Below are 12,076 nucleotides of genomic sequence, written 5' to 3'. Positions count from 1 at the left end.
TTTTCCCAGGGGTGACCCCGTTTGCACCGATGAAGTGCTCTTCACAGGGCTGTCATCAGAAAGGTCACATCCAGAGGAAAGAAAAAGGGGATATATAAAAACTAAAAAGGAGAACCCAGCCATCCATCCATCCTGCAGTCTGGATCAAGAGACCAATCTGACCTTTAAGACCATATAATCACTGTCGGGCAGAAACCTTGTATTTCAATCTGTGTGTGTGTGTGTGTGTGTGTGTGTGTGTGTGTGTGTGTGTGTGTGTGTGTGTGTGTGTGTGTGTGTGTGTGTGTGTGTGTGTGTGTGTGTGTGTACTATATATAAAATAGATGATCTATATGCTCAGCTATTTTTGCTATATTTTTGAAATATTTATATTGATTAAGTCTGTATTAGGGTCTATACATATTTAACTACTAGAAAGTATTAATAGCTTGTGACTAAATAATAACTACATTGTATCCATTGGAACACAGGTTATGTTTCCATTTCCTGACAAGTAAAGGTTTTGGACATACATAAGGTTTCCGACGATAGCAATCTCAACAAGCTATCAAACTATCTTTGGCAGCACTAAGCTTGTGTCCTGTCTGTTTGCACACATGAGAGAGAGAGCGATGGGGAGATGGGACGAGAGGAGATAGAACTAAGGGATACAGAGAGTGGAGAACATTGAATGTACAAAACAGGGTAAGCATTCAAAAGGTTCAAAAATCATTCAAAAGGTTCAAAAAGCATTCTTCAACCTGTGTTGCTGTCTTCATCTGATTAATATATTTTTTTGATTAGTGTGGAGTCATTGCTTTCACCTGGAGCTCAAATGATTTCACTTCCTGAAAAAGCAAGTGGGCTTTTTGCACATTCAGTTTAGGTTGGCCTGGGAGAAACCAAGTTAAAACAGATGTTTTATCTCCTTGAATAACTAGGAGACAAGCCACATAAATCAGAGACTAAAATGGGGACAGGGAGGGTGGAAGTATGCCAAAGCCTCCAGTCTGGTGGCAAAGCAGTGTTTGTCTGAGAAAATCTACCACATACAATAGGAATAAACAAATGCACCTGCGGATGCAAACCCGGCAGACCAATATTGCTTGTTCTGTCTTTCAATTATGTAGGCACATTTTGACCTTCATTGTGACCTTGACCTTTTCAATCCAAAAGGACGCACACGCACGCACACGCACACACACACACACACACACACACACACACACACGACAATGAAAGGTAGAGTAAGATGAAAGGTTGCCGTTAACAGCCCTGCATGCAACGTCCATGGATCCAGGTGTGCCTACCAGTGAAATTTTGACCAAACCGGCCTGTGGCCCAAGATGAGTTTGACACCCCAATGTACACTGTCTCCCACTCAGTCTCACTTAAAAAAAGAAATGTTTGTTATTGTCTCACATGATGGCACATGTGCAGTCACCTTTCACGCCATTTATTAACATCAATGCCATGAGTGTACAAGTTTATAATGTGGGTGGACCCACAAAGGAACAAATCTTTTTGTGCCCTGTTTTACCTATTGAGCTACTGTATACATGTGCACAGAACTTCCACCACTGCCAATCTGTTGTCCGATGAGTGTAGGATCTACATATATTTTTAGTAGTACAGGTACAAGTACAGGTACCCCCTCTGGTTCCAACTACAACACAGCATTAGAACAACACAAATAACTTGGTGGTAACAAAATAGACAATGGTCAAGGAATTTTGAAAAGGTTTATTGTGTAATAATTGTCTTCCATTATAAAAAAAATACTAGTGATGCTACTAACACCTAAAATATTATTTGTTTTTATTTCTATATTGTATATTATTAAGTCACTAACAGAAAAACTGTTTCAAGATTTTGCTCCAATATCTACATAGACGAGAAAGGAAAAAAACAGTCACAACCATTGAGCCCCATTTATTCCTCATCGTACAGTGTCGCGCGCCAAAAATAGTAAGCTAATCTGTAAGCTATGCTTCTGTTATTTCCGGTGCGCAACACCGTCCTTATGATGGAGCATACTGTAAATTAAGCATTACATTCCCTTCCACACCAAATCTACAGTAGAAACTGTATACACAGTGTAACACAATGAAGAAACAGATTTTTGTAATTATATTCCTCAAAACATTTTGGCTATCGTTAGAAAATAAACACAGATTCATCATCACCAACAAGAGGATCTATAACTATGGATCACTGAGAACGTCACTGAAGCATTCAGCATCTCTACCTATCAGAGTGATGTAATTTACATTTATGTTAAATGTAAAAAGAAAAGTTACTGTAGCTACCAGTAGCATTATGGCACATGTGAACTAGATACTTAAGACAGCGTTTAGGGACATCCGTCTCTCTGGTCACAATATGCAGATGTTAATCAGTGTTGGTCTGAACAATGAGGGCTTGGAGCAAGAGAGAGGCATATAGGTTAGTTTGTTTGCTGTATTTGTTTTGTGCAAAAAAATTGTTTAGAATCCTTGTATCCCTATTCTGGGGCATGAAACATTTGGCAAAATAGTGGATTTACTCGTTGTGAGCTTGTAGATTAGGTTATTTTCAGAAAGGATACCTGGAGTAGAAGGGGAAAATAAGGGGGCTTAGTATAGATCCGTGGTTGAGTACGATCAACAAAGTATATACTGTAGGGTTCAAGTTGTTTATGATTCAAATTTTGCAACCTGGTGGGATTTGTTTCCAATATCAAAAGTGCGTTGTTGGAATTGTGAGCATAAACAAACTAGGCCACAACCCGTCTAAGATTCAAAATTGAAGTTAAATGATGAGGGGATTTAATAATAAGACCCTGTACATTCTGATAACCTGAGCAAAACCCAACGTGTGTGTGTGTGTGTGTGTGTGTGTGTGTGTGTGTGTGTGTGTGTGTGTGTGTGTGTGTGTGTGTGTGTGTGTGTGTGTGTGTGTGTGTGTGATTAAAATGTTATTTTAACCAATCTGAATGGTAGAGTGTGTTAACACACAACTGCAGTTGTTGGAGGTGGTCATCCTGCTCTTCTATTGAGACATCTAGATCCTGTGGCCAGGTAGGACCACTACTGGTTGACAAGAGGTATTGAATGAAACTCAAATGAAAATAACTTGCCTTCCCAAATGTACCTTCCATTATACTCAACAGTAAAAGATTTAGCACTTGAGCAGGGGACCAGGTTAGGACATGAAAGTTAGCAATTGAAGCTTAAACATTTTTAAATGTATTTCCTCAATGCAACTTTGTCATTAAATGAAGATAAAGTAAAAATGACATAAAACCTAAACATAATATCTTCTGTAAAGTCAACATGTATTTGAACAACACTCCAAGCCCTGGAGTTGAAGTGTGCGATTCCCCTTTGCTCCTCTCCTGCCTTGTCCCTCCCCATCCCAGGTGTCCTCTGTCTCATAGACCAGTGGTTCTCAATGGGGGGGTCTAGGGACCCCCAGGACATACCCAGCTAAATGACTGATAGTTATGAACTAAATTGTCCCTCATGGATCTGCAACTCAAGAGACTGTACAAACGGAACCAAATGGACCCTTAGGGGCCCATTTGGTTCCATTAGTACACTCTGAGAGTTACATTCACCCTGAGGATTTTACAGTGGATTGAGGGTCCAGAGATTAAAAATGCATTGTATCAAATGGGTGTCCAGTGGCCTTATCCAAATAAAACTGGGGGTCCTTGAAATCAAGAAGGTTGAGAATCACTGTGTCTTAGACTGTCTCTATCTATTCAAGTCTGGGCCCACTCACAGTTACAGTAGAGTTTAGACTAGGAATGTAGTTCATTTGGAGTCCTCCGCTTCTCCAGATGCCTCTTCATCACAGTCATCCACCCCAAACTCCAACTCTCCTTCATCTGGAAGAATAACAGGTAGATGGTAGAACCATACAACTGTGCGGTTGTATGAACGCCCGCGCGCGCACGCACGCACGCACGCACGCACGCACGCACACACACACACACACACACACACACACACACACACACACACACACACACACACACACACACACACACACACACACACACACACACACACACACACACACACACACACACACACACACACACACACACACACACACACACACACACACACACACACACACACACACACACACACACACACACACAGTATGCCAGCTCACTTCCACATACCGTAGGGATGCAACAATTAATCAAACAAAGCCATTTCATTGATTTTAAAAATATTATTGATTTAAATACATTTTCAGAAATAGTAGGAAGAGCAGATTTATTTATTTGCACTTATTGGCAAAATACAGCTAATTTTGCACTTCTCGCACTTGATTATTTAATTAATCAAAAAGGTAATTGATAGAATAATGGCTAAGAAAATAATACATCCACATGCATACAGTATTGTCTCTCTGGCACATACACAAATAAATATCACTAACACTATGATGCCACCTCACCTGCAGCTTGGTCCTGTGTGCTGTGAGCAGTGTGTTTGCAGATCCGTTTTTCTGTCTGGGTCTCTGAAGAGCCAGGGTCATCAGGGGGCCAGCGGAGCTCTCCGCTCTCCACTTCAGCTCCATCGGTGGGCTCCACCACAATGGAAGGAAGCCTTTTAGACAGCTTTGGATGCCTTTCATGGGAACCAGGGAAGATCTGTTGAGAGGACAAGGTTATGTTTCATGTTTGGGCTGTCATTTATTAACAGAACAAAACCTTGAGAAAAATAACAGGGAGGTTACATTGCAAATAATGGATGTTAGATGAAAGAACCAAGAACGGCTGAGGCTGTGAAATGAATACTTTTCGATAAAAACAGAAATGGCATCAAATAATATAAATGGCAGTCGGTAGCGCTGTCGCCTCACAGCTAGAAGGTCCTGGGTTCGATTCCCGCCGGGGGACGCTGTGGGCGCTGGGGGCGTGTCTGGGGGCGTGTCTTCTCCTCCGCATCAGCGCCCATACCCTAGGTGGGGTTGGCAAAAGGGCCTACTCTGTGTGGAGTTTGCATGTTCTCCCCGTGTCTCCTAGGGTAGTTAATACCCTCACAAAAACATGTAGTAATCCTGGTCGCTATACCGCCACCCCCATGACAGCCGGGGCGCCTGATGGAGGGGAAGGGAACTGGTTGGAATAACGTGTTCCTTCCACGCGCTACGTCCAATCAGGGAAACTCCCTCCTGTCAGGTGACAAGAAGGTCAGTTGGCTCTCATGCCTGAAGGAAGCATGAGCTCGGCCCTGGCCTCCCTACTGTGGGGGACTGGTGTAGTGCTGGTGTAGGGCGGGTGTAGCGCCCAGGATCACTTAGGAAATTGGCACCGGGTGAAAAAAATGGGTTACAAAAATCGCGGGATAAAAATTTAGAAATAATATAAATGTGGCAGGACTCAGCAGTAGGCAATTAGGCCTGTCACGATTATTACATAATCACAATTATTTGAGCTAATTGCAATTATTTTGCATAATTGTTAGAATTGTTACAATTCATCTCTACAAACGCAGCTGGATGAAATTAACTGAATATTATTACTTCCACGTCCTTGTCTTTGTCTTTTAACCACTTTCAACCTGGCATCCCTATTTTGAGCATTATGGGGAATATATATTGACAGGACCACGGCCACGTCACTCTGACTCAAACATAACCATAAGCAAACCCGATACGCCCATATATAAGCATTTTTTGATTGATTGATTGAACACTTTATTAGTCAGAAATGTAAACAGCACGAGGTACAGTCAGACATTAAGCTAAAAGGATAACACAAAAACGTCCTGGGGACTTGTTTCCATAGTGGTCATGTCACAATGACTCAGACATAACCATAAAAAAACCTGATATGCCCATATATAGGCATATACAGGTATGAAGATGGGTTGTCCAGAGCCACAGATCTGACCGCTATGCCCATATATGGTCATGTGCAGATGGGACTGACCAACTTCAAACTCGCCGCACGCATTGGCAAGGACTCGAGGGAGAGCGGTGCTCGCTGTCGAGTAGTTCAGATATGCAATCTTCAACCGATATGCCCATATATGGGCATGCCAATATATGGGCATATACTGATGACATCAGGGATCTCCATACATGGGCATAAAAGGTACACGGCCTGACAGATACAGAGATCTCCAAATGGGCATAAAAGGCACACAGGTAGACCAACAGATACAGATATCTCCATATATGGTCACAAAAGGGACACAGACGGTACAACGGGTACTCTGACAAAAACCCCGACATTATGAATCAGATATAAATTAATATGAATGAATAGCAAAGATAGCAGATCTAGACGCAATCTCACAACACGTCACATTCAACATTCAATGAAAATGTATTAAAGTGTACAATTATTAAATCCTGTATATGGCCTTTTCTGTCCATAGTACATAGTCAGTCATTTCATGTCAGTGGCTTTGTATATTAATTATTATTGTCTCCGCCAGGCCGAAGGTGTGTGTGTCCGTCCGTCTGTGAACACCTAACATTGGTCAAGCTTCACGTGACATCACAATATGTAATATAAATAGGTAAGACAGAATTAATCAGGAACAGTTTTACCACCTCGCCTGGCGGAGACCTGTGCACATTTTCTAGTTATTTATCATTTATTTGTCATATCTGCCCTGTGCAATTTTTGTTTACAAAGCTTAAAAGGCAACAAACGTGTAATTTCTATGTATATGTTCCAATGTTTAGTACTACGAAAACACAATTAAATCACAAATCGCAATTATTTGTATGACAATCATCCAAAATGTCATGATCTTGACAGCCTTCATAAGGAACAGATGACCTCGTAAGGAACAAATGACCGCAGGGTTTTGGTACAGTAACATTAGCAGTGTGGAAGAAATGGAGAAATGTCTGCCATGACTGCTGGCTGCATGTAACATTGTTATATCAGCCTCCTCCCGAGGAGTTGTGCATCATGACTAGAGTGATAAGGCATGAAGGGCGAGGTGACAGCTCTCCTTTCTTCCGTCAGTTGCTGATGTTGTTGTCTGAACTGTTACGTAGGCCTGCTCATGCCTATAGGTTTCACGTTGTTGCCACAACAACCAATGCAGATAGGTTATCAATGTCTGTCTGAATAGACAAATCAGGCATGATCACCTGCAAATAACAGCATGGAGAACACTCCTAAAGACTGCACTTTGGATTTGCCTGCAATAATCTGAAGGAAACCAAAGCAACACACATTCCACTGCTTACCATGTCTTAGTAGCCTAGTTATAGATAATGCCAGCACTCACGAGTCACTCACCTTCTGGTACTTCTATGAGATATACGTATATGGCATGGGCAGACACAAATGCGTTTCGGCCAGAAGGACTCGAGTTGTGAGTGCTGGCATTTCTTGTTTTACATTGCGTGTGGAGCCGTGCACCCTGCAAAACTACTTAAGCTATCATTGAACCGAGTTGTGCTTGTTTTGTTTCTACTTTGTTAGTTATACTGCGCAAATCAGAAATACAAGACATGGCAGATGGATCATGCTGTTATGTCAGAGGGCCTCTCTTTGTGAGGAGAGAGATAATTTATCCTGTGTGCATCGATTAGCTTGATGCACAACAGGTGTGCAGTCAAAATAACCAGCTCTACAAAGACCCTGTTTAGACTGGCAGCCAAATCCAGCCCAAATCAGATCTATGCCATATCCAGATTGGAATCCGATTTGTTTTATGAAGTCTGAACAGAGACAGGTCACATGGAATCCGATTTGTACAAATCCGACTTGAGCCACATTCAGAGGTGGTTTCAAATCTGATTCAAATCTGATTTCTAAAGATGCGTCTCAGTCTGAACGCAGTAACCTTGTAGGAATGTACAGGAACAAGGCAACATATGAAGACATATCTCACGGCATGGCAGAAAATGGGTTCACAAGGTTCTATCTGCAGTGTCAGAGGAAAATAAAGAATTTTAAGAACACAAAAAGATAAAAGTCATGGCGTCATGACGCCAAAATCGTTACCACGGTAACCAAAGCACATATGTCGACGCGGGGCGGCTTTGGGTTGACGTTGTTTAAATCTGAAGTCAGACCCCATGCATTTCCAGGGGAACAGAGATGGCACTTGCAAAATCGTTGCTGTACGGCAGAAACCAACTCAATTTTTCCGCTTTTGCATTTTCTTTCCATAAATCAGTGCTATTAAACCCCCTTACGTCTGTGTGTTGATTAAAAAAAATATTGAACCAATGAAAAGTATCAAAAAGCGCTTCTGACAAAACCAGCTAACTCCATTGGATCCTCAAACTTTCTGCTAAACCAGCCAAGCGAGCTTAGAGGTCCATTTAGCTGTTCTTATCAATGATGAACAAAACCTCCTAGGAACTGGTTTCTGCCGGACAGCAGAGATATATGTTTTGCTAATTGCCCACAATTACAGTATGATTACATTTAGATTATATGCTATATTTGGCTGGTAACTGTTGTATAAAAGCAATAAAACACTTGAGGTTGTGCTGTATCGTGGTTATTGCCAATAACCATGTAATAATACTCTTATCTCATGTCTTATTGCTTAAATAAAGCACATACCTGAAAGGAAACTGCATCCTGATCCCCTTCTGCTCCACCAACAAAGTCCTCCTTTCCTGGTTCCAGTGAATTAATTACATCAGTCATCCTAGAGAGAGAATCAAGCTTGTGAAAGTTGAGCAATTAACAATCAGTGCTGTGGGACTACTCTGTTCAACCACTTGAACATTGGCATCCCTATTCTGGGGCCAACATTCAACGAAAATAGCCCATCGATAAGCTCCCAATGCGTCACTACACAAGGCGTTGTGAGCTTATAAATCGGCTATTTCTACCCACTTTAATCACATACGTTGTTGAACGGAGTCCCTCAGGGCTCTATATACTAGTCACCTTTCTGTTTTTGCTCTATACTTAATAACTTCACTGAAAACAGCGGATCGACAAGCTCTCAACTGGGGTTTAAGTGGTTAAGTGGTTAAACCGACGTCCTTCCGTTTGTACTCCGCAAGAGAACACTGAGGCAACAGTTGGTAGCTTTTTTTAAGTTATTTTCCTAGACTATTATTTTTTGCGTGATAGTTATTGCGTGATGGTCAATAAGGAAACAAAGCATAATGTAATGTGACAGATAACAGAAAAATATTTTTTATATATTTCTTTACAATAGGTGTCTTTGCAACTGGCCAATTAATCCATATTAATTTATTGTGCCATTTTATCTAAATAGATATTTGTATGAATGTAAGTTAAAGGTTTAATGACATTCACTTTTACACCACATTCAAAGTCTTTGTCCTGGTCCTTCAAAAGTGTACAAAAAGTTTTAAGTTTAAGTTCAGGTTTTTTGGGTGTAATTGAGGTCATAAAACCCCAAATAAAACATTGAAAATAAAAAAAGTGAAAATGAATGTCATGATACCTTTAATATAGTCTATTGGTAATTGTAGTATTTTCATTGGTAAATTCTATATTATGAAAGTGAATACTATACTGAATGGGAAATTATTAAAATCATTTATGTTATTTTAACAAATTGGTGCATATTTGTTTTATTTTAATACATAGTAACCTTTTCATTCTTTGTGTTCTGTTTGCCTGTGAGGACCAGCCATGTGAATGTTTCTAACTCAAACCGGTAGCCCTGGTGCCTTGAGGCAAGACATATCATGTCATCATTTTAATTGGAATATCTTTTTTTGTTTAAAACTCTCCAGCCATGGATGTCTCTTTCTGAACAGAACTACACTCAGACAGATGCAGTGATCCCACTTTCCACACAATCAAACTGGCAGTTGCTGTTGCCATGGGGAAAAGCAATCTAGATTTGATGCCATTGATTGTTTGAGTAGTCAAGTGCACTTGCCACAGTGTGCGAAGGAGTTGATTTTGGGGTATTCATGTGTAGCATACGTGGCAATTACTGATGATAGGACTGGCTTCTGTTGTAAGACTTCCAACTAAACCTGGAATTGTTGCTGTCCTTCATTTGCAGCATGCCATGGCAGTGAGACAATAGGGCCTTTATTCCTCATCAAAGGCACATATTGTTCTTCGCAAGCAATTTATGTGGTCACATTGGTGTGGTGTCAGCATTTATACAGTAGGCCTATCCCGTGTCAAGGGAAATGGTTTCAAAAGGTAGCACTACAATAGCCTGTTGCTTACAGTAACAGCCCACTGTATTTTTGGGGATACAAAGTCCTGGTTAATAAATAACAATTACTTTTCTAAACTCAAGCCATTTTTTATTTATCTTGGCTGTCTGAAGAAAGTTATCCAGGCACTGTTGGTCATATTAACAGCAGGTAATCTTATTCTACCACATAAACTGTTACATTGAAAAAAAAAATGAAAAAAAAAGATCAACCCCATTTCAGTGTGAAATTACGTATTAGGTTAAAGGGCAGTCATGCTCTTAGCCTATGTCAAACAAGGAGGCAGTGATGAATGTTCACTTAGCTATTATAAACTCAACTGTCCTCTAACAATACTTGGATGGGTTATTACATTTTCCCAAACAAACAAAAAATATTGTTAGTTTTAGGAATTGTAATAATAACCCATCCTTATTGAGAGACAGTTGAGTTTATTATTAGTACTATTATTTATTTTTCACATACATAAGCATATATACAAGCTCACAATGTGTCACAAAGTTTGTAGATTTGCTTGCTATTTTCAAATGGCTGAAATGTATATAGGGCTGAAGTGGTTAATGTAGGCTATGTTTTGTAATACTAATCCAAATCTACAAAGTAACTAGTATAACTAAAGTTTTCAAATAATTGTAGAGGAATAAAAGTATAACATTTGCCTCTGAGAAATAGTGGAGTAGAAGTAAAAGTATAGAAAAATGGAAATAGGCCCTACTCCAGTAAAGTTTTTTTTTTTTTTTAGTACAGTACTTGAGTAATTGTACTTAGTTACTTTCCACCACTGGTTGTTGGTATGAATGCTGACGACATAACGCCATGTTTTTGCACCGCTTTGATGCTCCCTCAAACGTAGTGGCTATTATTACTGCACGTAGAGAAATGGGCAAATAATCTAATCTTCTGCCAGATTATTGCGGAGTTGTGCTGCCCACATATTACAATCAATACAACCTATAAAATATAACTTCTAAATCACTTATTCAATCAATTAAATGGCGAATTAGCTTCCAAAGTTGAAGAAGAGCCAATAACGCTGGGTTGCCACGTTTTGAAAACCTATAGGTTATTAGTTGAGTAATTATTTTAGTTGACTGTGTAGTGTCTTTATGTGAAAGAACAGTATACTGATTAGGAACATTATTTGCACCTGTGCTGATTACCGATATCCAATGCACGGTCCCTTTTAAAAGCCTTGGAAGTGTGCAATCTGCGTCAGTTCTACATGTTAAGTCTACTGTCTGTCTACCAGTAAAGACCTATGTTTGAAAGCTCACCCAAGTGTGCTTTTTGAGAGACACCACTATATTACAGACTGGTTTGTCTTTAAGTCGCTTTTAAAGAAAAAGTCAAATAAAAAATATCAGGCATTTTATTTCTTATTTCAATGATATAACGGTCCGTTTCGATTACATACCTGTTTGCAGTTCAGAGCTCGGAGGAAGATCCAGTATTTCAGTGGAGTGTTGCTCTCCTCTCCGGATTCAGTGGAGTGTTGCTCTCCTCTCCAGACTCATCACACTGATGACAGAGATGCTGTCAGTGCTTCACAGTAGAGGCTCTGACTGAAGTTGCCGCTCGCAGCAAGTGTGCGAGTATGCGCAGTGAGAGTTACAGTGGTGGAAAAAGTACTCCCCCCCCCTTTTTATTGATAGCCTACTAAAAGTATAAAGAAATACTCTGTTACAAGTAGGCTAAATGTCCGGAATTCAAAATGTTACTTGAGTAAAAGTACAAAAGTGTTGGTATGGTAAAGTACCAAAAGTAGAAAGTACTCATTATGCAGAATGTCCCATTTCATAAGCTTTCACATATATATCTTTTGAAAATAGCAGATCTATAAGCTCGCAATGCGTCACATTTCTATTTTCAAAGGCCAAATGTATAGGTCTGAAGTGGGTAATGTAGGCCTATGTTTGTAATAATAATCTAAATCTACAAAGTAGCCTAACTA

The 12,076-nt window shown here is 40.1% G+C and overlaps 1 protein-coding gene across 2 annotated transcripts; it reads right to left on the bottom strand.

The window, feature by feature from the left end:
* Positions 1-2,442: 2,442 nt before the first annotated feature.
* LOC308074031 (protein LBH) lies at positions 2,443-11,670 on the bottom strand. 2 transcript variants are annotated; one of them, XM_080413369.1, is made up of 4 exons: positions 11,540-11,670; positions 8,528-8,615; positions 4,435-4,630; positions 2,443-3,850 (listed from the first exon to the last, which is right to left on the bottom strand). In XM_080413369.1, exons 2-4 carry the CDS (start codon positions 8,612-8,614, stop codon positions 3,777-3,779), a joined length of 357 nt encoding a protein of 118 aa, XP_080269495.1. In that variant the 5' UTR covers position 8,615; positions 11,540-11,670; the 3' UTR covers positions 2,443-3,776. The 2 variants fall into 2 exon arrangements, with proteins under 2 accessions (XP_080269495.1, XP_080269496.1); XM_080413370.1 differs by having other exon boundaries at positions 8,528-8,632; positions 11,540-11,592.
* Between the last annotated feature and the right edge of the window lie 406 nt (positions 11,671-12,076).

The sequence above is a fragment of the Gymnoscopelus braueri genome (assembly GCF_963280865.1).
Source record: "Gymnoscopelus braueri genome assembly, chromosome: 19".
NCBI classification, from domain to species: domain Eukaryota; kingdom Metazoa; phylum Chordata; class Actinopteri; order Myctophiformes; family Myctophidae; genus Gymnoscopelus; species Gymnoscopelus braueri.
This window is presented reverse-complemented; position numbering and strand designations above follow the sequence as displayed.